This window comes from Papio anubis, chromosome 1 (assembly GCF_008728515.1).
Source record: "Papio anubis isolate 15944 chromosome 1, Panubis1.0, whole genome shotgun sequence".
In the NCBI taxonomy this organism is placed as follows: Eukaryota; Metazoa; Chordata; class Mammalia; order Primates; family Cercopithecidae; genus Papio; species Papio anubis.
The window spans coordinates 120,885,300-120,912,076 of record NC_044976.1 but is presented as its reverse complement, the minus strand read 5'-3'; the positions used below and the strand labels follow the sequence as shown (position 1 = coordinate 120,912,076).

General features: G+C 40.4%; 1 protein-coding gene across 4 annotated transcripts in view; it reads right to left on the bottom strand.

Moving 5' to 3' along the window:
- The window catches only part of RPRD2 (regulation of nuclear pre-mRNA domain containing 2), a 118,334-nt gene that overhangs the window by 51,833 nt on the left and 39,724 nt on the right, over positions 1-26,777 (bottom strand). For all 4 annotated transcript variants that reach the window (XM_003892579.4, XM_009180472.2, XM_003892578.4 and 1 more), the window contains exon 2: positions 7,742-7,871. In XM_003892579.4, the coding sequence (XP_003892628.2) occupies positions 7,742-7,871 (130 nt within the window). The remainder of the gene's footprint in view (positions 1-7,741; positions 7,872-26,777) is intronic.

Genomic DNA, 26,777 nt, shown 5'->3' with positions numbered 1-26,777 from the left:
CACACGCTACCATGCCTGGCTAATTTTGTATTTTTAGTAGAGACAGGGTTTCTCCATGTTGGTCAGGCTGATCTCAAACTTCTGACCTCAGGTGATCCACCTGCCTCGGCCTCCCAAAGTGCTGGGATTACAGGTGTGAGCCACCATACCCGGCCAGAAATTTCTTAAATCATAAAGCAATGTAAAAATATATTTTAAAGGATTTCAGAGTATGCCTTGCTAATACTAATTTGTTAATTATAATAATAGCAGTAGTAGGCACAGTCATCTTCCTCATCATAGCAACAGCTAACATTTGTTGTTTATTAAACGTCAGTCACTGTTCTAAGCCCTTTATATGTATTATTAACTCATTTAGTTTCCACGCTTTATGAAGTAGGTACTATTATTGGATTCATTATACAGATGATAAACTAATTTTTTTTTTTATTTACATAAAGTTATAGAGTTACCAAATGGCAGAGCCAGAATTCAAATCTAGGCACACTGGGTTCCAGAGACTGTGGTCTTAAACCATTGTATCTCTGGACATCTATGTGTATGTAGTTTGAAGTGAATGAAAAAGGTAACAAACTGGGAAACTAGTTAGCAGGATATAATATTAATATATCAAACAGAGCGACAATAACAGAAAATCAAAAGGCAGAGAGAAAAGGAGGAAGAAACTTTAACAGAAGAATCAGTCCCTGGTAACTGACTAAGAAATAAGAAACAAAAATTTAAGATTACTAAGGGGCTGTTATAAAATGAAAAACTGTAAGTTAGATTTAGGAGAGCTATTTGGCAGAACAGAAACAATAAAGGACTAAGAGTCAGAAAAATCTGGGTTCTAGTCCCAGGACTTACGCTAAATTGTCATTTTCCTCTGGGCGGTATCTTAACTGCTCTGGACTTCAGTTTTTCTCATTTTGTAGAAAGAAATAATAAAATCTGGGCCAGGTGCAGTAGCTCATGCCTGTAATCCTAGCACTTTGGGAGGCCAAGGCAGGCGGATCATGAGGTCAGGAGTTCGAGACCAGCCTAACCAATATGGTGAAACGCTGTCTTTACTAAAAATACAAAAATTAGCTGGGCGTGGTGGCGCGTGCCTGTAATCCCAGCCACTCAAGGCTGAAGCAGGAGAATCGCTTGAACCCGGGAAGCGGAGGTTGCAGTGAGCCGATATCGTGCCACTACACTCCAGTCTGGGCGACAGAGTAAGACTCTATCTCAAAGAAAAAAAAAAAAAAAGAAGAAGAAGAAGAAATAATAAAATCCAATCTGCTTATCTGCAGAGTTAGTTACCATTTATATAGCAATTTTCAATTTATATTGAACATATTTTCACATAAATTGAAACTGTAGGAGTAGGACTTTACACAAAGTAAGGCGTGTTACTGTTTCAGGCATTCTGAACTGAATATGGACATATAACATTTAAGTAGAAATTCTCAACTGGCTGGGTGCTGTGGCAACTACTTGGGAGGCTGAGGCAGGAGAATTGCTTGAACCTGGGAGGCGGAGGTTGCCGTGAGCAGAGATTGCGCTATTGCACTCCAGCCTGGGCAACAAGAGCGAGACTCTGTCTCAAAAAAAAAAAAAAAAAAAAAAAAAGAAAGAAAGAAAGAAAGAAAAAAGAAAAGAAAAGAAAAAAAAAGAGTTTGTTTTCAGATTTTGGAATATTTGCATTATCCTTACTGGTTGAGCATCTCTAATTTGAAATCCAAAATGCTCCAGTGAGCATTTTCTGTGAGCGTCATGTTGGTGCTCAAAAAGCTCCAGATTTTGGAGCATTTTGGATTTCAAATTTTCAGATTATGGGTATTTAACCGGTACCAAGCTCATTATTTCCTCAAAATCTGTCATGACACCTTTTCCCAAAAAAGATCATGCATATAATTCTCTATACACCCTTGAGAGTCAATAAAATCACATTAAGCTGTTATACAACAACTAGCATAAATTCATTTTTCAGTTCAATTAAAGATGAAAATGTATAAGCACAAATAATTGCCTTTTACGAACACCTGGGATAGGGACAGGATTTTGGAAAGCTCCACCCACATCAAAGATATACCTACTCTTACACCATCCTGACACAATACAAGCAAACCCTCAGTTCTTAAAGGGATTCTTCCATAATCTATATATAACTTATTGAAGTCATTGCTGGTTGCAGAGTAGTCCACAGTTTCCCAAGTGTAAATCAACTCTGACATTCATAAACACTTTCCCTGTGCTTCAAATTAAAGTTTCAACTATTCTGGTCTCACGGTGATGTATATTCAGATAAACTGGCATTTCTGTCCCTTAGCTAGGACCTCTAGGACACAAATGGCAAATATCAGGTTGGTTTAACTTTCATTTTTACCCCTCCCTCTCACATACATATTTTCTTACAATAATAACTAGTATATCTAAAATACAATCTCCAGGTTTCCAGCCCATGGAATTTCCAACCAGTGATAGAAAAGATAAACTGAAATTTAATAAAAAGAACTGAAATAATTAGGTAAGTACTAGAGAAAATAGTTTCCCAACTTATCTGAAAGTCCTACTTTCCCTTCTTTGGGCATCTCTTTTAACATGTGGCCGTTGAGTCCACCCCATACCAACTTTTAATCAAGTGAAATCAATAAACACCTTAAAGGGACTCAAGGAATAAAATTAATGTCCCTAATAAGTTGCCCATGGTGCAATATGATCACCAAATGTGTTTTGTCAGCAATATTATTTTTTAAATCTGACAATGTCACACATATAAAAATCCAAATTTCTGTCCTAGTTTAAAAGTGAGAAAAGTTTGTCAGCGTATGTTAATGTTGGGCTCACATTTCTTCATGGCCATTAGCCAAGGACTGAGTAACTGCTGTCCCTCTTAAGTGGATTTTTTCTCATACTCAACCTACTTTACTCATCTGTATTACCTGCCAGGAACTTCTAGACATTTGCCCTCCTTGAATTAAAGGACTCAAAACAGCCTTAAGTTAAGACAAAAAAATTCAGAAAAGAAATCAGTTTATAGTAGAATTGTGAATAAGAGCTTTATTTTATTTTATTTATTCATTATTATTATTTTTTGAGACAGAGTCTCGCTCTGTCACCCAGGCTGGAGTGTAGTGGCATGATCTCGGCTCACTGCAAGCTCCGCTTCCCGAGTTCATGCCATTCTCCTGCCTCAGCCTCCCAGCTAGCTAGGACTACAGGTACCCGCCACCACGCCCGGTTAATGTTTTTTTTTTTTTGTATTTTTAGTAGAGACAGGGTTTCACCATGTTAGCCAGGAATGATGGTCTCGATCTCCTGACCTTGTGATCTACCCTCCCTGGCCTCCCAAAGTGCTGGGATTACAGGTGTGAGTTTTAAAAGGGGAAGTGGTGGTCAGGATGGGGCTGTTTAAGGAATACTTAAGTCCTTTATTTGTTTATTTCAGAGATAGCGTCTTGCCCTGTCACCCAGGCCAGAGTGTGGAGTGCCATGGTATGACTATAATTCACTTCAGTCTTGAACTCCTGGACTCAAGAGATCCTCTTGCCTTGGCCTCCTGGTAGCTAGGACTACAGGCACATGCCAACATACCTGGCTAATTTTTAATTTTTTTGTAGAGACAGGGTCTCGCTATGTTGCCCAGGCTGGTCTCAAACTCCTGGCCTCAAGTGATCCTCCCACCTCAGCCTCCTAAAAGTGCAAGGATTACAGGTATGAGAACCATCATACCTGGCATTAAGCTCTTATTTTAATATCCTCTGATTTACCATATAATTTATAATTAACTTATTTATAAGCAAGAGTGTATTCTGTTTCACTAATACAATCTTCCATTCCTGTTTATTGTTTTAAGATATATTTTATAACTGGTAGGGAATTTTAACCTTACTATTCTTAAAAAAAAATTACCTTGGATATTTATCCTTCCACAGGAAATCCTATTGGGATTACAGAGTATAAATTACATATTAGGAAAGAAATGTATTTTTAACAATACCAAATCTTTTCCTTCAAAAAACCCCATATATATGTATATATACATATATATACACACATACATATATATATATCTCTTCATTTATCCAGATCTTCTTTAATATCCTTTAAATTTTAAAAATTCTCTTTATAAAAGCCTTACATACTTCTTATATTTATTCTTGGGTGGGGTTTTTCTTTTATTTTTTGTCTTGCAAAATAAATCTTTCTTCCTAATTACAGTTTAAAATAAGTTGCTGCTGGCATACATAGGAAAGCTACTGATTTTATATGTTCAACTTGAATCTGGCTATTTAGCTGAGTTATTAGTTGATCATCATGACTTTCTGTGTAGGCTAAGGGTTGGCAAATTATGGACCTCAGACCAAATCTGGCCTGCTGCCTATTCTTATTGGAACATAGCCATACCCATTTGTTTCTGTACTGTTTGGTGCTTTCATGCTAGAATGGCATTGTTAAGGAGCTGTGACAGAGATACTATGGCTCAAAAAGCCTAAACTACTTAACTATCGACCCTTTATAGAAAAGGGTTGCCCAGCCCACCTGATGTAGATAATTATATTACCTGCAAGTAATGACAATTCTGTCTCTTCTAAATGCATTTTGTTTATTCATTCACTCCTTTTCTCTTTTTCTTGAGATGGGGTCTTGCTCTGTCGCCCAAGCTAGAGGGCAGAGGCACGATCTCAACTCACTGCAACCTCCGCCTCCCAGGTTCAAGCAATTCTTGTGCCTCAGCCTCCCGAGTAGCTGGGATTACAGGTATGCACCACCACACCCAGCTACTTTTTGTACTTTTACTACAGATGGGGTTTCACCGTGTTAGCCAGGCTGGTCTTGAACTCCTGACCTCAAGTGATCTGCCTGCCTCGACCTCCCAAAGTGCTGGGGTTATAGGCATGAGTCACTGCACTTGACCTATTTATTCATTCACTCATTTCTAAATAAATGGAACCTCCAGCATAATGATCAACAGTAATGATAATGGAGGACTTCTGTCTTGGAATGCTTTGTTTCATCATTACATATGATGTTTACTACAGGTTTCTGAAGACATGTTTCATTGAGTTAAAACATTCTTGGGGGCTTAAGGTTTTAATTTAAGAACCGTACTTTATTCCGAGATTATGTCCTTCTCACTTTTTTCCATGAAATAATGGTAGTAACACACAAAGTAGTTGTTTTTAAACATATCTTTACATGGTAAAAAAAAAAAAAAGGTTGACGACTATATATTAATCCATGAAATAGGTCATGAAATTCAAGTCTAGGAAACACTAGGCTAAGTTACAGATATTACAGTGATATTTATAGCAGAAACTCTAGTGTATTGTTGTTCTTATTCACAATTATACTGGGTTTTATATATAAAGAGGCAGCATGGATTAGTGGTTAAGTGGCAAAGAACATGGGCTTTGGATTTAGATAGCCTGAAGTGGGAATCTGGCTCTCTGCCTCCAGGTAGCTCTTAGAGATTAGGCAATTTACCTAACCTCTCGAAGTCACAGTTTCTTCTTCTTTAAAATTAGAGTAACGAGACCAGATGCGGTGGCTCACTCCTGTAATCCCAGCACTTTGGAAGGCTGAGGCAGGCAAATCATCTGAGGTCAGGAGTTCGGGACCAGTCTGAGCAACATGGAGAAACCCCATCTCTACTAAAAATACAAAATTAGTTGGGCATGGTGGCGCATGCCTGTAATCCCAGCTACTCGGGAGGCTGAGGCAGGAGAATTGCCTAACTGCTTGAACCTAGGAGGCAGAGGTTGCAGTAAGCCGAGATTGTGCCATAGCATTCCAGCCTGGACAACAAGAGGGAAACTCCATCTCAAAAAAAGAAAAAATTAGTGTAACAATAGTGCCCACGGTATAGTTGTTCTCAAAATTAAATGATAAAGCACTCTGTATAATATTTAGTCAATTATAAATATCCAACAAATGGTAGGTGTTATTATTTTATGTACTTGTTTACTTAGTACATTCAAGTAGTACCATATTTTAATCTTTTCTAATAGCAAGGTAGACATTTCAAGTTAACAATCCTAAGGAAGGAAGAGGGATCAGTCAGTTATTTTGTTTTATTTCTTATTTTCAATATATTCCATAGTTTCACAAGATCACTCAGTTCTGACTGGGTTAATACTAACAAATGGGTCAATGATAATAAATACATAATCTGAGGAAGCATTTAGCTATTATGGTTGTTCCATATAATTGTTTATATATTGTTACATATATTGTTTATCCTGTAACTATGTGTGTCTCTTGTAGAAAACAATTTACAAATACGGATGCAACACAAAGAACACACTATTAATACAGGGCAAAAATAAGATGAGATATAAGCCTGTACTGTATATACACCAGAATTCTCCCCGAATGTGGGGATGTTCAATAGGCATTCAAAAAGAAGGGCCCATGGTCAGAGTTTAGGAAATGCTGTGTTTTTGTTTTGTTTTGTTTTTGAGATGGAGTCTCACTCTGTCGCCCAGGCTGGAGTGCAGTGGCACAATCTGGGCTCACTGCAAGCTCTCCCTCTCAGGTTCATGCCATTCTCCTGCCTCAGTCTCCCAAGTAGCTGGGACTACAGGTGCCCGCCACCATGCCCGGCTAATTTTTTTGTATTTTTTAGTAGAGACGGGGTTTTACCGTGTTAGCCAGGATGGTCTTGATCTTCTGACCTTGTGATCTGCCCATCTTGGCCTCCCAAAGTGCTGGGATTACAGGCGTGAGCCACCGTGCTCAGCCAGGAAATGCTGTTTTGAAATTAGCATTGTAAAGCCCCAAAAAGAAATCAAATTATTGATATGGTAATGTGAACTTTGAATTTTCAGGAAAGGAAAAGTAGTATGGATCATTTTCTAAACTTATTTGAGCACAGAACCCTTCTTCCTCTGATCATTTCATAGGAATACACTGTGGGAAGTGCTGGATCCAACTACCGCTAAAAATGAAGTTAAATCAATATTGAGTTGCGAGTATGACGTTGGGAAATAATTTCCATTTCTCTTTACAGATTTCATGGAGGGAAAAAAATTTCAGTAAGACTCAGAAGAAATGAAATGTGTTAAACAAAACAGACACAGTAGTTAGAAGGAAGCACATTCAGAGATTATCACCAGGAGACATACATGGTCAAGTAAGGATAAACAGGAGACCAGCTTCTGAAAACAGAAGAAAGAGTTTTTAAAAGAAAAATATGGCTGGGCACGGTGGCTCACGCCTGTAATCCCAGCACTTTGGGAGGCCGAAGCGGGTGGATCACAAGGTCAGGAGATTAAGACCATCCTGGCTAACATGGTGAAACCCCATCTCTACTAAAAATACAAAAAATTAGCTGGGCATGGTAGCACGCACCTGTAGTCCCAGCTACTTGGGAGGCTGAGGCAGGAGAATTGCTTGAACCCAGGAGGCGGAGGCTGCAGTGAGCTGAGATTGCACCACTGCACTCCAGCCTGGGTGACAGAGCGAGACTGTTTCAAAGAGAAAAGAGAAAAGAGAAAAGAGAAAAAGAGGAGAGGAGAGGAGAGGAGAGGAGAGGAGAGGAGAGGAGAGGAGAGGAGAGGAGAGGAGAGAGAAAGAGAAAGAAAGAGAAAGAAAGAGAAAGAGAAAGAAAGAGAAAGAAAGACGTGTGTTAACAAGAAAGTAATAATCAACCATTTAGGCAAATTATCCTTCAATCTTCAAGCATGTTCAACTATTACAGTTCTTAATGGGTAAAGAAACTAAAATTCTAAATTGCCTAAGTTTAGATCCCATAGAGCAACAAAGATTTACTTACTTCACTAGAGCAGCTGCTTCAGGAAGTACATCAGCAAATGATTCACGGAATATGATTGCATTTTTCCTTTTACAGTTCTGTATGACATCATTGGCAAGGTAAAAGAGATTCAAACGGTGGGGATATGCAGCTAGAGATGACAAAAGACAATAAATAAAACCAAATGAGTCAATTTACAGTTATTTCAACTTATTCCAAATACAGTGTTCTCAAACTATAACTGGTATTTTTTTTCTTACATGGATATAAAAAGATGAATGTAATTACATGGATGTAAGGGAGGAAGGATGGATGGATAAACTGACAAATGAACTAATGGATGGAAGGGAGGAAGGATGGATGGATAAACTAGCAAATGAACTAAGGGATCAGTTTACCAAACATACTAAAAACCCTGACTACTTCAGGTTAAGATTCTGTTCAAGGTACTCCTCAAGGAGATTTCTCCCTCACTCTGTAGATGTTTGGCACTAAAAAAAAGACCCAGTAACTCTGGAGAAGCTAAAATAAAACAAAATTATAGTCTCAAACATCTGGGAAGACAAAAAAAAAAAAATGAGCTGAACATGCTCAACTTGTTGCAGAAATACCAAGGTTAGTAGAAAGAGCATGGGCTTTGTAATCAAATTCTTGTGACCTTAAGCAAATTGCTTAACATTTATTATAGATAGACCCTCCTCCCCATCAACCAATCCAGATACTACTCAGATACATCTTAGTCTTCCCATCTACTGGAGGGAGGCTCTGCTGCTGCTTTCATCACTAGACGAATGTCCTGCAAAATAATACGATCCTATGTACGCATCTAGGTTAAGCTTTTCTTTTTCTTTTTTTCTTTTTTTTTTTTTTGAGATGGAGTCTCACTCTGTCGTCCAGGCTGAAGTGAAGTGGTGCAATCTCAGCTCACTGCAACCTCTGCCTCCTGGGCTCAAGCAATTCTCCTGTCTCATCCTCCCAAGTAGCTAGGACTACAGGTGTGTGCCACCATGCCCAGCTAATTTTTTTGTATTTTTAGTAGAGATGGGGTTTTACCATGTTGGCCAGGCTGATCTCAAACTCCTGACTTCAGGTGATCTGCCCGCTTTGGCCTTCCCAAAGTGCTGGGATTACAGGTGTGAGCGACCGCGCCCAGTTGGTGAAGTTTGTCAACGGCTCACGACAAGGCCCAATCAATGTACTAGCTGGAACCCTGAGCAAAGTCACCTTAAGTTTCATTATTATGCTGGGTAATTTCAATGTCTAAATGGATGATCTACCATGTTTTCTTGTCTCAGTTCCTTGACCTCATATTCAGTGACCTTCAAGAACCACTCGTTTGCACATTTAAAAATCTCCTCCTCTGATCACAATCTCCCACTCCTATTATACTTGTTCTTTAATTTCATCAAGATCTCAGCTTTTTATTTTCTCTAATTCTACATTCTCTTCTTAGTACTCAATTCTTCACCAATTCCAGAGTCTTTGTCCATTATTTAAACCAATATTTTATTAAAACCCTCATACTCTTGTCCTTCTCCTCTCTAATTTAGCCTTCTATCTCATGTACTTAATCAAATCCCAAATTTGGATCAATCTAACTGCATTTACTGCACCTTTATTTCTGCTGCTGGATTCTGCTGAAGAAAAATCGAACAAAAAAAATTTAAATCATACAAATTAAAAGTCTCCTTCTTCACCTGGACCTTCCACACGTGCTTAGTCAGCATCCTCTCTCAAAGAAGTATTTCGAATTTTAACCACTTGTCAGGCCCGAATCTTTACCACATCACTTCTCACTCTCAGGAGATAAGCTTATATGGTGTTCCACAGAGAAGGCAAAAGTCATTAGATGGAAATTATCTTGTCAAAAAAAAATGTATCCACATTTAAACTTACCTAGATCAATTTACCTAGTAAAAAGCATTACTCCTATTAAAGAGTAATCCTTCCACTACGTACTGTTTCCTAGACCCTATTCACACCTTGAGCACATTATACTACATTAACCATGCTTGCTTCTTTTTTTGTGTTTTTTGTTTATTTGGAGACAGGGTCTCACTCCTGCCACCTAGGCTGGGGTGCAGTGGTGCGATCACAGTTCACTGCAGCCTCCCCGGGCTCAGGTGATTCTCCCACCTCAAGTCACTCGAGAAGCTGGGACTTAAGGCATGCCACCATGCCTGGCTAATTTCTTCTGTATTTTTAGTAGAGACAAGGGTTTGTCATGTTGCCCAGGCCGGTCCTGTACTCCTGAGCTCAAGCAATCTGCCCACCTCAGCCTCCCAAATTGCTGGGATTACAGGCATGAACTACTGAGCCTGGCTTATCCTTGCTTCTTGTATTTTAGTTTGATTCTTATTTATATTAATTATTATTATTATTATTTTTGAGACAGAGTTTCACTCTTGTCGCCCAGGCTAGAGTGCAATGGCACAATCCTGGCTCACTGCAACCTCCACCTCGCGGGTTCAAGCTATTCTCCTGCCTTAGCCTCCTGAAGTAAGTGGGATTACAGGCGCCTGCCACCATGCCCAGCTAATTTTTTTGTATTTTTAGTAGAGATGGAGTTTCACTATGTTGGCAGGCTGGTCTTGAAATCCTGACCTCAGGTAATCCACCCACCTTGGCCTCCCAAAGTGCTGGAATTACAGGCATGAGCCACCGCACCCGACCTCTTATTTGTATTTATATATTTACATTGTATTCCTTCAGGCTGTCTCTCAACATAGGTATATACACGTCTCTCCTATCTTAAAGTTTTCTTGCGACCACCTTAGGTTACCCCTAGCCTTTCCTTCCTTGCCTAATGTTAGTTAAGACCTTTTAGTGTGAAGAGTCTGAAAGAGTTTTGTATGCTCGCTGTCTACACTTTTAACTCCCATTAACTCCATAATTATAGGAGCCACTCTTTTATTGCACTTAAAAAATATGCAATCTACCATGCTAAGAGCTTTTTATAAATTATGTTATCTCATTTATGTTGCCAATAGTTCACTCAAACGCCAATTTTCAAGGTTACTAATAAATTAAATTTACTAAACCCAATGGAGTTGTTTTTTTTTTTTAAATGTTATTTCTTTGTAGCTTTGGCACACAGATAATCTGTCACAGTACTTTCTCCTTTGGCTTCTGTCTTAACCACTCTCCTGGTTTTCATCCTACCTCTCCAGGTCCTCCTCTAGAATCATGTACAGGTAGCCAGTCTGGCTGAGATCATCCTTATTTAAATGTTGATGTTCTCCAGGATTCTCTCCTGAGCACTCTTCTCTACTCATAGCATAGTGTTTTAAGATTTCAGGCTTTAAGTCAATCTTTTCCATTTCTGGCTCTGTCACTTGTTAGCTTTGGAGTCTTTTACATTACTTAACTCTTCTCTATGTTGCTTTCCTTTGTAAAATGACAACCTCACAGGATTGTTAGAAGAACTAAATAAAACAATATATGTAAAACAATTAAGATAGAGCTTAATGCACAGCAAATGGAATGCTATCAGCATAATCACCTCTTTCTAGTTGCTTTAACTACTTCAACCAATGTATCAATGACTCCCATGTTTGTAGGTATCAAGCCTGGATTTCCCTTTACCAGTCAATGTACACATCCACTTCAAAGTCTCCGAGGCACCCTGAGCTTGATTTTAATTTTTTTTTTCTGTCACCCAGGCTGGAATGCAGTCACAATCTTGGCTCACTGAAACCTGTGCCTCCTGGGTTCAAGTGATCCTCCCACCTCAGCCTCCCAAGTAGCTGGGACTACAGGCACATGCCACCATGTCTGGCTAATGTTGTTTTTTTTTTTTCTTTTTGAGATGGAGTTTCGCTCTTGTTGACCAGGCTGGAGTGCAATGGCACGATCTCGGCTCACTGCAACCTCTGCCTCCTGGGTTCAAGCGATTCTCCTGCCTCAGCCTCCCAAGTAGCTGGGATTACAGGCATGTGCCACCATGCCTGGCTAATTTTGTAGTTTTAGTAGAGACAGGGTTTCTCCATGTTGGTCAGGCTGGTCTTGAACTCCTGGCCTCAAGGAATCCACCAGCCTCAGCCTCCCAAAGTGCTGAGATTACAAACGTGAGCCACTGCACCCGGCTGATTTTAATATTTTATTTTATTGTAATTTATTTATTTATTGAGATGGAGTTTCACTCTTGTTGCCTAGGCTAGAGTGCAATGGCGCGATCTTGGCTCACCACAACCTCTGCCTCCCAGGTTCAGGCGATTCTCCTGCCTCAGCCTCCCGAGTAGCTGGGATTACAGACATGTGCCGTCACACCCAGCTAATTTTTTTTGTATTTTTAGTAGAGACGGGGTTTATTCATGTTGGCCAGCCTAGTCTCGAACTCCCGACCTCGGGTGATCCGCCTGCCTCAGCCTCCAAAAGTGTTGGGATTACAGGCATGAGCCACTGCACCCGGCCTTATTATTTTATTAATCACCTTCCTCTTTTTCTGTCTGTTACTACTCTTTAGTCAGAATTTTAGCAATTATTTCTGACTCCTCCTCCTCCTTACCCCCCTACACCCATTAATAAATCTCCAAACTCTAGCCAATTTTGTCTCCAATAATATTTCTCAACTTTATCCCCTCTTGTCTTTCCCTTCCTACTATTGCTGTTTTCCGGGTTTCATTACCGTTGACCTGGCCACTCCTGCAACAGCCTCCTAGGCATCTGCCCCTAGACTTGCTCCCCTTAAATTTCCTCCCTATATTGTTGCCAAATTTATTTCTTTTCTTTTTTTCTCTTCCTTTTTTTTTTTTTTTTTTTTAAAGAAAAGATCAGATTTGTTTGGAGAAAACAAAAAACCCACAGCCCAAAGGATGCGATTTTATATCTCAAGACATCTCCAGGTATTAAGTCTACAGATTACAAATCATTTTTATAGAAGATATTTTTGTATAAATTTTACATGCATTCAGGAGCAGGATATAAATTAATCCCCGTTTCTATTTTAACAGGGGAGCAAGGTAGGGAAGTGGGAGTCAAATTCATTTTCAAATATGCAAAATTATCTAATTATTTCTCATATCAAATCTGTCAATGATTTCACACTGCTCAACGGAAAAAGCGGAAACACTTCAGCTTCCTTTATGATCTATCTGCATCCTGCCTTCTCTTCCAGTCTCATTTCTTCCCCCTCAAATTCAAAGTTCCATCTTTAATGAATTACTCACAATTGCCAAAAACCCTGCTACCTTGTGTTTTCTCTTTTTAGTCAGAATTTTCCTTTTCTATAATTCATCCTAAACAGTTTTCCGTGGTTTTCTACTCATCCATAGGAAAACGTCCAAAATTTTAAATTTAACTCATGTCAGTTTCTGACCACCCCCATGTTAAATCTCTCCTTCTTCCTGCAAACCACCCCAAACTATTTTATTACTACGTTTCCTCAATGTAAACTCTCCACTCTAGTCAGAGTACTTTGGAAATTCTGGAGGAATGAAAAAAAGTGGTTGAGGTAGTCTGGGAAGATGCTTAAAGTCTGTGGTCTTTAAGCACCCTATACTTTACCTACTATAGCATTTATCACCCTGTAGTGTACTTGTCTGTATCCCCACTGGATTATAAGCACCCAGAAGACTGAATTTCTCTTGTTCACTGCCTTATTCTTTTTTTTGGAGACTGAGTCTCACTCTGTCACCCAGGCTAGAGTACGGTGGTACAATTTCAGCTCACTGCAACCTCTGCCTCCCAGGTTCAAGCGATTCTTGTGCCTCAGCCTCCCGAGTAGCTGGGATTACAGGTGCCGGCCACCATGCCTGGCTAATTTTTGTATTTTTAGTAGACAGGGTTTCACCATGTTGGCCAGGCTGGTCTCGAACTCCTAACCTCAAGTGAGCCACCCACCTTAGCCTCCCAAAGTGCTAGGATTACAGGCATGAGCCACCATGCACGGCCTACTGCCTTTTCTTTTGTTTGGTTTCCTTTTTTTTTTTTAAGACAGAGTCTTAAAAAAGTGGTTGAGGTAGTCGCCCAGGCTGGAGTACAGTGGCACGATCTCAGCTCACTGCAACCTCCGCCTCCCAGTTTCAAGCAATTCTCCTGCCTCAGCCTCCTGAGTAGCTGGGATTACAGGTGCGCATCACCACACCTGGCTAATTTTTGTATTTTTAGTAGAGATGGGGTTTCATCATGTTAGTCAGGCTAGTCTAAAACTCCTGACCTCAGGTGATCCACCTGCCTTGGGCCTCCCAAACTGCCAGGATTACAGGCGTTAGCCACCGCACCCAGCCTATAATTTTTAATTTATTTAATACTTTATATATGCCAGGGACTGTTTTAAAGAGGATACAGATATTAACTTACATCCTCACCACAACTCTATGAGGTTGGTACCAGCCTGGGCAACACAGTAAGATGCTATCTCTCCAAAAAAAATTTTTAAGTTAGCCAGGCATAACTGCACAACTGTAGTCTGGTTACTCAGAGGCTGAGGTGGGAGGATCACTTGAGCCTGGGAGGCTGAGGGTGCAGTGAGCCACAATCGCCCCACTGTACTCTGGTCTGTGTGACAGACCAAAGCCAGGAAGGAGCCCTGAGCCCTCACCAGAGACCAAACTGGACCTTGATCTTGAACTCTGCAACCTCTAGAAGTGTGAGAAAATCAGTTTCTTTGTTTAAGCCACCCAGTCTGTGGTATTTTGTTATGGCAGCCAAGCTGACTAATGCAACTGTATAAGGAGACTATCTTTGTTTTTAGGAAATGAACACCAAAGTACCACATAGGGCAGCATGTCTGTAACATATGCTCAAACAGTTCAGAAATAAAAAGTGTGAGTGCCTGTAGAGAAAGCAGTAAGTGAGATAAAGCAAATATGTTAAAATGTTAATAACTGGGGAATCTGAGTGAAAAGTACACAGAAGGTTTTTGTAATACTCTTGTAACTTTTTAACATTTGAAATTATTCAAAAATAACAAGTTTAAAAAAATACACAGAATCCAACCACTACTTAGTACCTCCACCACTGCCTGTGGTCTAAGTCACTATCATCTTTTGCTTGAATTATTGCAGTAGCCTCCTACCTAGTCTCCCTGCTTCTACCTTTGCCTGGCTTCAGTCTAATCTCAACTCAGAAGAGAGAGTGATCCTTTAAAAATATAAACTGATTGTATTATTCCATTTCTTAAATTACTCCCATAATGGTCCCCTCTTTAATACGAGTAAAGTTCAAAGTCCTTACAATGGCCTATAAATCCTAAACAATCTGGCACTGTCTTATCTTCCTGACCTAATTTTTTCATCACCACTGATTCCACTGTAGCCACAGTGGCCACCTTGCTGTCTTTACAAGGCCTCCAACACACCTGGCTGAGTCTTTGCCTCACGGTCTGTTAAGCTCACTGTTCTGGAACTTTCTTCCCCCGTATTTCTCATGGCTCATTCAACCACTGCCTTTAAATCTTGCTCAAATGTTCCTTTCTCCTTCTGCATAATAATTAAAAGAAGGTTGAATGCTTAGCCTTCAGTGAATATGTTCCTGACTACTTTACTTAAAACTGCAACATCAGGCCAGGTGTGGTAGCTCACGGCTGTAATCCCAGCACTTTGGGGGGCCAAGATGGGTGGATCACCTGAGGTCAGGAGTTCAAGACCAGCTTGACCAACATGGTGAAACCCCATCTCTATTAAAAATACAAAAATTAGCCGGGTGTGGTGGCATGCATCTGTAATCCCAGCTACTGAGGAGGCTGAGGCAGGAGAATTGCTTGAACCCAGAGGCGGAGGTTACAGTGAGCCAAGACTGTGCCACTGCACTTCAGCCTGGGCGAAAGAGCAAGACTCCGACTCAAAAAAAAAAAAAAAGCAACATCAAGCCAACAACACTCCTACAACCTTCTTTGCTTTATTCTCCCAAATAACACATAATTTTCCAATATACTATACAATTTATTTTTTGCCTATCTCCTCCACGAGAATATAAGCCTCATAAGAGCAAGGATTTTTGTCAGTTTTATTTACTGCTGAACTCTCAGCACTTAGAATAGTGCTTAACACTTAGTCGGTGTTCAGTAACTATTTCTTGAATAAATAAATTAGAAAAAAAAAGAGAAGGAAAAAAAGAAAAGGGGAAAAAAAGAGTAGTTCTCTATTCAGTTTGGCTAACAATCCATAGGCTTCTCTGTAAATGCACAGCATAGGTAGCGACTAGGTACAATGAAGTATTCTAGGGGTTGTTGCAGAAGTTAATCTAGATATAGTCAGTGTTCTCACAACATCAATTCCTCAACTATCTACACGCTAAGTATTCAGCCTTCTTTTAATTATTATGCAGAAGGGGAAAAGAACAACAGGAAACTGGAAGGTTACTGATTTGAGTCTAAGTACCTACAAAATAAAACCGTTAACTTGGTAGGAGACGGGTTAGATAATTTTTAACTTGAATTTATATTTTATGTCTACCTTGCCTTGTTCCAACAATGGGCTAAGATAGCTGATACATAAAGTGTTTTCAATCAATGTAGTCTTTCAGTTATAGAAAACAACCATTATGGTATAATGGAAAGGGCATCAGCACGAGAGTCCAGATCTGAGTTGTAACCCTTGAAAAACATTCATTTTCATTAGCTTAGGTCTGTCTTCATTTGTAAAACAGGCTGCAGAAAGGAAAAACAAAAAGAAGAAAAAGCCACATGGACAAAAATGTTATTTATAGTTGTAGAAAAAACTAGAAGCAACCTAAAGAATAGTAACAGGGGAATAGCTAAGTAAAGGTGCATCCATATTATGTGGATAATAAATATATGTCTATAGGCCGGGCGCGGTGGCTCAAGCCTGTAATCCCAGCACTTTGGGAGGCCGAGACGGGCGGATCACGAGGTCAGGAGATCGAGACCATCCTGGCTAGCACAGTGAAACCCCGTCTCTACTAAAAAAAAAATAAAAAAATAAATAAATAAATAAATATATGTCTATAAATAACATGAAGATGCTTGCATGAGAGTGAAAACACAGGAAAGAAAAATGTACATATACCATTATGTAAATTATGTAATACACTATTCAAATGTATATGTAAAGGTACATCCATATTATATGGATAAGTACGTGTCTGTAAATAACATGAAGATGCTTGCATGAGAGTTAGTAAAAACACAGGAAAGAAGAATGTACATATACCATTATGTAAACTATGTAAATACACTATCTAAATGTATATGCGGGCCGGGCAGGGTGGCCCTTGCCTATAATCCCAGCACTTTGGGAGGCCGAGGTGGGTAGATCACCTGAGGTCAGAAGTTTGAGCCCAGCATGACCAACATGGTTAAACTAAAAATACAAAAATACCAAAATTAGCTGGCTGTGGTGGTGGGTGCCTGTAATCCCAGATACTTGGGAGGCTGAGGCAGGATAATTGCTTGAACCTGGGAGGCAGGTGTTGCAGTGAACTGAGATTGCGCCATTGCACTCCAGCTTGGGCAAAGAGTGAGACTGTCTCCGAAAAAAAAAAATTATATGAATATTTTTAAATAAATGTTATTTTCTAAACTTTCTATGCTACAATTATAATACCTTTATATAAAAAATAAAAGCATAGGCCAGGTGTGGTGGCTCACTCCCATAATCCCAACACTTTGGGAGGTCAAGATGTAAGGATGGGTTGAGCCCAGGGGGGTCAAGGCTGCAGTGAGCCATAGTTGTGCCACTACACTCCAGGCTGAACGACAGGGCAAGGCCCTGTCTCCACACACACACACACACACACAAACCATATAAAATAACTAATTTAGATTAGATCATCCATAACATACCCTCTGGCTTCAATATCCTATGATTAAATAAATATTTAACTGTAAGGACACTCAGTACAAATAATGGCAGTGTCACTTGAATACTTAAATAGAAGAAAACAACACCTTTTTTTCAAATAATCTACATCTTCTCTTTAAAAAGATAAATCCTCCAACTTCCTTAAAATCACTTAGTTGCTTTGTTGAGGGTTAACAAGAAAAAATTATCTGTAAAAGTATCAAGGTAGCAGAAAGAACACTGAACTATGTAGAGAATCTGAGTGCCATACTCCTCCACCACTATGTGAGGATGATCACATTATCATTCAAACTGTTACATTTTGAGAGTGAAAGGGCATCACATCAGGACAGGTGCTCACATATGTTAGGCTGAGCTAAGATGCAACTAGCCTAAGTCTATGTAAAATGAATGTACTCAAAAAGTTTCTAAGGCCCCTTTTGGATCTAAATGTTATAATTTTATTTCTTTTTTAAGAACTGAAAATACTGAACAAATGGTGCTATATGTATAGAAGTCAGAGATGCTATGTTTACTAAATAATATATTTTTTAAAGGAGTACCTTAATTTCTTGCTTGGGGGTTCAGATTTACAATTAAGTTTATCTGGGGAGATATTAATGAATGAACTTAAAATGTACTTTAAACTCCTCTGATAAGATGTTCTTGTTGGGACTGAGAAACAATGAGAACCCTAGCACTGTATGTGCCATACCCTATAACCAAAAGTATTATGTGAATACCATATGCTTTACAGAATGAACTACAAAGAATACACTAATACAGAAATCAGAGCTAATAAGAAATGTACATTACTATAGGTCATATCATATTCGCACTTACAAGAATTTATAGGCTGGGCATGGTGGCTCATGCCTGTAATCCCAACACTTTGGGAGGCCGAGGTGGGTGGATTACCTGAGGTCAGGAGTTTGAGACCAGCCTGACCAACATGGAGAAACCCTGTCTCTTACTAAAAATACAAAATTAGTCAGGCGTGGTGGCACATGCTTGTAATCCCAGCTACTCAGGGTGTGAGCCAGGAGAATCACTTGAACCCAGGAGGTTGCAACGAGCCAAGATCACGCCATTGCACTCCAGTCTGGGCAACAAAAACGAAACTCCGTCTCAAAAAAAAAAAAAAAAAAAAGAATTTACTTGTAAGTACTTGGCCGGGCATGGTGGCACATTCCTATAATCCTAGCACTCTTGGAGGCCTAGGCGGGAGGATCATTTGAAGTCAGGAGTTCAAGAAAAGCCTGACTAACATGGTGAAACCCCATCTATAGTAAAAATTAGCCAGGTGTGGTGGCAATCGCCTGTAATCTCAGCTACTCGAGAGACTGAGGCAGGAGAATCACCTGAACCTGGGAGGCAGAGGTTGCAGTGAGCTGAGATTGTGCCACTGTACTCCAGCCTGGGCAACAGAGAGAGACTCTGTCTCAAAAAAAAAAAAAAAAATTTACATGTAAGTACTAAGCCAGAGCGTGAGAGAGAAAACAATTAACAAGAACCTTCAACAGATGTTCGGGGTAAAGGCAATTACAGTAGTCCCTCCTTAACCTCAGGGCATATGTTCTAAGACCCCTAGTGGATTCCTGAAACCAGACAGTACAGAAACTGACTGCTGTCAACTGAAACACATTTCTGTTCATATGTTCCACCAAAAACTTAATGCTCTTTTCACCTTAACCAAGCAGTTAATCAAGCACTGTGGCCATAACTTTTGCAGTATGAGGTGCAACAGCAAAACTAGCACAAATTTCTTTTTCCTTCTTCATCATTTCACAGATAGGAGATTCATTCTTATCACAGATCTTAGAACTTCAGCATATGATTTATTTTCTTATTAAGAATTTTAACCTTTTTCACTTAAAGGAAGCACTTAATGGCTTTTCTTTGGCACATCCAAATTAAAAGCATCACTATTCTTGTGCTTTGGGACCATTATTAAGTAAACTAAGGGTTACTTGAACACAAACACTGCAATACCTTGGCAGTCAATATAACAGGGGCACTAATGGGTGGGAAGCATCAACAGCATGGATACAAAGGACAAAGAGAGGATTCCTGTCCTGGGCAAGATGGCATGAGATTTCATTATACTACTCAGAATGGTGCACAATTTAAAACTTATGAACTGTTTATTTCTGCAATTTTCCACTTAATATTTTAGGCATGGTTAACCTAGGAAAGTTAAACTGTAAGAGTCAGAAAGACATTTGAGGCCACAGAGAAATACTCACTGATGAAGAACCAGAAGAAATATTATCTTCATAAAGATGATGAGAGAAAAACCAGGAAATTTGACTCTCCCTAAATCGGCTTCATGTTCCAAGCATCAAAACATTCAGCTGATTCAATCTCTTAATATGATTCACCCTACGGAATTATATGCTACCAAATATAGCACAAATCATGCATATATATATTTCTGTACAAGGCTGTTTACAAAAAAAATCAAAAATTTTGTCATTACTAAAAATTTCCAGTATTTTCAAGCCTAATTTCATTTTATGTACTGACTTTAGAACCCAAGTCCTGAGTAAAATAACTTCAATATACACTGAAAGAGCCGTATCTAAAATAAAAATCTCAAAGTAGTCTGTTAACATTCATAAGGTATCAATCCACCAGTTACTTAATTTACTATTCAGAATATTTGTTAAACATTGTTATAGACGATTATCTAGAAGTCTACTAAATCAAATAGTATATTGAGAAAACAATGTATTAACCAGGATATTGTTTAACATTTTAATACCAACATTACCATCACCCATAACAGAGCATATCTGAGACCAGGAGTTGTAAAATTACACATTTGCAAAAAAACTTGGAAGAAGCTGGGTGCAGTGGCTCACACCTGTAATCCCAGCACTTTGGGAGGCTAAGGTGAGAGGATCACTTGAGCCGCAGAGTTGCAGACCAGGCTAGGCAATACAGGAGACCCTTTCTCTACAAAAATTTAAAAAGTAGCTGAGCTGGCTGGGCGCGATGGCTCATGCCTGTAATCCCTGAACTTTGGGAGGTCGAGGCAGGCATATCACCTGAGATTAGGAATTCAAGACTAGCCTGGCCAACATGATGAAACCCCGTCTCTACTAAAAATACAAAAAAATTAGCCAGGCGTGGGGGTGCGCGCCTGTAGTCCCAACTACTTGGGAGGCTGAGGCACAAGAATCTCTTGAATCCAGGCAGTGGAGGTTGCAGTGAGCCAAGATGGTGCTACTGCACTCCGGCCTGGGTGACAGAGTGAGACTCCATCTCAATTAAAAAAAAAAAAAAAAAAAAGGCTGGGTGCAGTGGCTCACGCCTGTAATCCCAGCACTTTGGGAGGCTGAGGAGGGCAGATCATGAGGTCAGGAGTTCGAGACCAGCCTGGCCAACACAGTGAAACCCTGTCTCTACTAATATTACCAAAAAAAAAAAAAAAAAAAATTAGCCAGGCATGGTGGCAGGCACCTGTAATCTCAAGTAATTGGGAGGCTGAGGCAGGAGAATCACTTGAACCTGGGAGGCGGAGGTTGCAGCGAACTGAGATCACAACACTGCACTCCAGCCTGGGCGACAGGGAGACTGTAGCTGAGCCCACTAGCATGCACCTGTAGTCCCAGATACTCAGGAGGCTGAGGTGGGAGGATCACTTGAGCCCAGGAGGTTGAGGCTACAGTGAGCCATGATTACACCACTGCACTCCACCCTGGATGACAGAGACCCTGTCAAAAAAAGAAAACACCAAAAACCAAAAAAACTTGGGAGATTTTTCCATAAAACCTTTATAATACAATGTCAGCTAATGAGTTTTCAGTCAGATACTGTGCCTTAACTCTTTTCTCCATTTATCTAATATGCAAAGAAAAGTTTCCAAGAAACAGCATGGCCTGGTACAACAGTTCCCAAATTCTAGCTTTAGACTGTGATGAGATTTCCACTGGTTTGCAGACAAATTAGAAAAATGAGGACATGTTTGTTTATTCTAAAGCAAAATATATCCAAATTAAAAGACTGTTACTTATTATCTTCTTATATTTCTAGTAAAATGTCTTTCTGACATGATGTTAGCAATTTTAATGTCCTTAATTAGCAATATAAACAATCCTATATCAGCACCCATAGTTTTCATTTTCTTAAATTGATTGGCTCATGTCTCCTAATCCAGAGGTGGTTCTTTGCCTCTTACTGTGAGCTACCAAAGTTAATGCATGCTTAAATATTTCATTTACTTAGTCTGCTTTTTATAATTGATAATTAGCCTTGTGTTTTAACTTTGCTGGAATATTTTCTTGAGATTATATGGACCATACTCTCCAGATCATAAAAATGCAAAAAGCAGCTAAAAATAGCACACCGCAGCAAAGAGTTTATGTGATAAAATATTTTGCAGTATAGTAATTTTAGTAAGACACTTAAAATTTCACATCACGCCTATAATCCCAGCACTTTGGGAGGCCAAGGCAGGCAGATCACGAGGTCAAGAGATTTAGACCATCCTGGCCAACATGGTGAAACTCCATCTCTACTAAAAATACAAAAATTAGCTGGGCGTGGCGGCACACACCTGTTAGTCCCAGCTACTTGGGAGGCTGAGGCAGGAGAATCGCTTGAACCCGGGAGGCGGAGGTTGCAGTGAGCAGAGATAGCACCACTGCACTCCAGCCTAGTGACAGAGCGAGACTCCGTGTCAAAAAAAAACAAAACAACAAAAAAACCTTTACATTTTACCAAAAGCTATACTTGTTCTTTGGACGTTAGTGGCTATTTTATGCAGTCCTGGAGTTTATAGTAAATAAGCTTCCCATTGTCTCTGTAGGGGATGGTAGTTATATAGATAGAACTGGACTGTATAAATCGTAATCCTTTATTTTTCTGTGAGATGGCGTCTCCCTCTGTTGCCCAGGCTAGAATGCAGTGGCACGATCTCAGCTCACTGCAAACTCTGCCTCCTGGGTTCAAGCGATTCTCCTGTCTCAGCCTCCCGAGTAGCTGGGATTACAGGTGCCTGCCACACACTCAGCTGATTTTTGTATTCTTAATAGAGACAGGGTTTCACCATGTTGGCCAGGCTGGTCTCAACTTCTGACCTCAGGTGATCCGCCCGCCTCAGCCTCCCAAAATGCTGGGATTACAGGGGTAAGCCACCATGCCCAGCCTATAAATCATAATCCTTCTAATCACAGGTAAGAAAGCAGGCCGATAAGCAAATAAGAGGCTAAGATGATGTTAATGTTAAGTTGTGAACTAAGGGCCAAAGACCTAAGCTAGGAGATAATCACTATTTCCCTGTTTTCAGATGGTCTTTTACTTTCAGATGTCTCTCATCATAATTAGTTCCGCATTTGTTCCAGGCATTGGTTTTGTTTTTTACAAGAATCCACATTCTTCCTTTGTCAGTTGTTCTCATTTTCACCCAGGACCTGCGAATCACAACAATCTGTAACAAACAATACCAAATCCTCCAAAGGAAAAACTCCAAGCATCAATTTCTTTTCTCTGTCCTGCAGACAACCTCAGCAATACTTGGCAAAGTCCGTGAAATGTTGGTACAGATTCAACAAATTTTCATAAACTACCCGCTTCATGCAAAGCACATGGTATAATAGGTAAGAATAGGTAAGATATGGTAGTCTGAATTCAAGGGACTGACTAATAAGCACTGAAAGGACAATATGTAATAATGGAGAGACATGCACTAAAGGTGCAGTAAACATTAAAATGAGGTCTAAAACCAGACTGAATTCTGGATAGGATCTCTTGAATGTAAGTTATACAGATTTTTAAAAAATATGTGATGAGGCTGGGCACAGTGGCACACACCTGTAATCTCAGCAACTCAAGAGGCTGGGGAAAGAGTACTGCTTGAGCCTAGGAGTTCAGAGTTCAAAGTTTGAAGTTTGAGACTAGCATGGGCAACATAGGCAGATCCCACTTCAAAAAAATTTTATTTTATTTGGATGAGATCTGATACAGCCTAGCAAAGACATCCACTTTAGCTATAAGAAACAGACTCCTTAGGCCGGGTGTGGTGGCTCACACCTGTAATCCTAGCACTTTGGGAAGCCAAGGCAGGAGGAATGCCTGAGCTCAGAAGTTTGAGACCAGCCTGGGCAACATGGTGAAACCCTGTCTACCAAAAATACAAAAAATCAGCTGGATGTGGTGGCAAGCACCTGTGGTCCCAGCTACTCGGGAGGCTGAGGTGGGAGGATCACTTGAGCCTAGGAGGCAGAGGTTGCAGTGAGCCAAGACTGCACCACTGCACTCCAACTTGGATGACAGAGTGAGACCCCATCTCGAAAAACAAAAACAAAAACAAAACAGCCTTGTTCAAAATTTTGAACCTAAAAAATTATTTCAAACTAATATTTAACCACAAAACATGCGTTAATAAAAGCAAACACAAACACATAATCACACAAGTGTGGCTGCTAAATCAGCTGGGTCTTAGGTTTTTTTTCAGGTTTTCTACTTCTGGAGTCAATAGGGTTAGTATTTTTATAGACATTTTCTCCATTTCCTCCAGGCTTTCAATTTATTAGTGTAAAGTGAACATTTATTTGTCTATAATTTTAAAAATCTCTAGACCTACAGGAAGCTTTCTTTTAAGAAAACATTGGGTAAAAGAGGCCAGGTGCAGCAGTGGCTCATGCCTGTAATCCCAGCACTTTGGGAGGCCAAGGTGGGTGGAATGCCTGAGTTCAGGAGTTTCAGGCCAGCTTGGGCAACAGGGTGAAATCCCATCTCTACTAAAAAAAAAACAAAAATTAGCACACCAGTGGTGCCAGCTACTCAGAAGGCTACGGCACGAGAATTGCTTGAACCTGGGAGGCAGAGGTTGCAGTGAGCTGGGATCATGACACTGCACTGCAGCCTGGGCCAGAGCAAGACTCTGTCTCAAAAAAAAAAAAAAAAAAAAAAAAAAAATTATATATATATATGGTAAAAGAATGTGGTCATATACAATGGATTATTATCTACCCATAAGAAGGAGAAAATTCTGACATATGCCATAATATGGATGAACCTTGCAAAGTCATTATGTTATGGAAATAACCCAGTCACAGATGAACAGATACTATATGATTCCAATACCATGACGTACCTAGGAGTAGTAAAATTCAGAGAAAAAAATTAGAATGGTGGTTGCTAGGGGCTGGGGAATGGAGAGTTATTGTTTAATGGGTATACGCTTTCAGTCTGGAAAGTGAGACGGAGTTCTGAAGACAGACGGTGCTGATGGCTGCATAACAATGTTAATGTTCTTCATGCCACTGTACCTACACTAAAAATTGGTTAAAATGGTCAATTTTATGTTATGTGTACTTTACCAAAGTTTAAAAAAAACTGATAATATATATGTATGCAAATATTAAATCACGCTGTAAGAATATAGAAGATATTACTCAAAATGGAACTGGGTATGTAGAGAAAGAAGGTGAAGCGGAGCTTTTCATTTTATAACATATACCTACATTTATTTCACTGCAGTAAAAGGTTTCACTGTGAATATACCAGTTTTATCCATTGAGCTGCTGATGGACATTCAGGTTGTTTCCACATTTTCTTTTCTTTTCTGAGACGCGGATCTTGATTTGTCACATTGTTGCCTAGGCTAGAGTGTAGTGGTGCAATCACAGTTCACTGCAGCCTCAACCTCTTGGGCTTAAGTGATCCTTCCATCTCAGTCACCTGAGTAGCTGGGACCACAGGCATGTGCCACCACGTGTGGCTGTTTTCATTCTTTTGTAGAGACAAGATCTCACTATGCTACCCAGGCTGATCTCAAAACCCCTGGGCTCAAGCGATCCTCCCGTCTTGACATTACAAAATGCTTGGATTACAGGCGTGAGCCACCACACTTGGCCTGTTCTCTACATTTTTATATGATAAATAAAGCTGATATAAATATTTTTATATCTGTATTCTGGGGCACATGTGCAAGAGTAGAACTGCTGAATTGAAGATAGGTATGCAAATGTTTGACTTTACAACTGCCATTATTTCCATTTAAAACCCCATCAAGGCTGGGCACGGTGGCTCATGCCTGTAATCCCAGCACTTTCGGAGGCCAAGACCGGTGGATCACAAGGTCAGGAGTTCAAGACCAGCCTGGCCAAGATGGTGAAACCCCATCTCTACTAAAAATACAAAAAATTAGCTGGTTGTGGTGGTGGGAGTCTGTAACCCCAGCCACTTGGGAGGCTGAGGCAGAGAACTGCTTGAACTTGGGAGGCAGAGATTGCAGTGAGCCGAGATCGCGCCACTGCACTCCAGCCTGGGTGACAGTGAGACTCTGTCTCAAAAAATAAAAAAATAGTAATAATAAAACCCCGCTGTACGCGGTGGCTCACGCCTGTAATCCCAGCACTTCGGGAGGCTGAGGCGGGCGGATCACGAGGTCAGGAGATAGAGACCATCCTGGCTAACACAATGAAACCCCGTCTCTACTAAAAACACAAAAAATTAGCCAGGCATGGTGGTGGGTGCCTGTAGTCCCAGCTACCTGGGAGGCTGAGGCAGAAGAATGGTGTGAATCCGGGAGGCGGAGCTTGCAGTGAGCTGAGATCACGCCACTGCACTCCAGCCTGGGTGACAGAGTGACACCCCGTCTCAAACAAACAAAAAAAACCATCAAAAGTACTATGAAAGGGGTAATCCTCACATGTTGGGAGGCCCAGGTGGGTGGACTGCTTGAGTCCAGGAGATCGAGGCTGCAGTGAGCTACGATCCAACCTGGGCAACAAAGTAAGACTCTGCCTTTCTTTTTTGAGTCGGAGTCTTGTTCTGTCACCCAGGCTGGAGTGCAGTGGCACGATCTCAGCTCGCTGCAACCTCCATCTCACAGGTTCAAGCAATTCTCCTGCCTCAGCGTCCCGAGTAGCTGGAACTACAGGCTTGCACCACCATGCCCAGCTAATTTTTGTATGTTTAGTAGAGAAGGGGTTTCACCATGCTGGCCAGGCTGTTCTCAAACTCCTGACCTCAGGTGATCCACCCACCTGAGCCTCCCAAAGTGCTGGGCTTACAGGTGTGAGTCACCATGCCCAGCCAAGACGGTGTCTCTCTTTTTTTTTATTTTTATGAGACGATGTCTCGCTCTGTCGCCCAGGCTGGAGTGCATGATCTCGGCTCACTGCAAGCTCTGCCTCCCGGGTTCACGCCATTCTCCTGCCTCAGCCTCCCAAGGAGCTGGGACTACAGGTGCCCACCACCACAACCAGCTAATTTTTTGTAGTTTTAGTAGAGACGGGGTTTCACTGTGTTAGCCAGGATGGTCTCGATCTCCTGACCTCGTGATCTGCCCACCTCGGCCT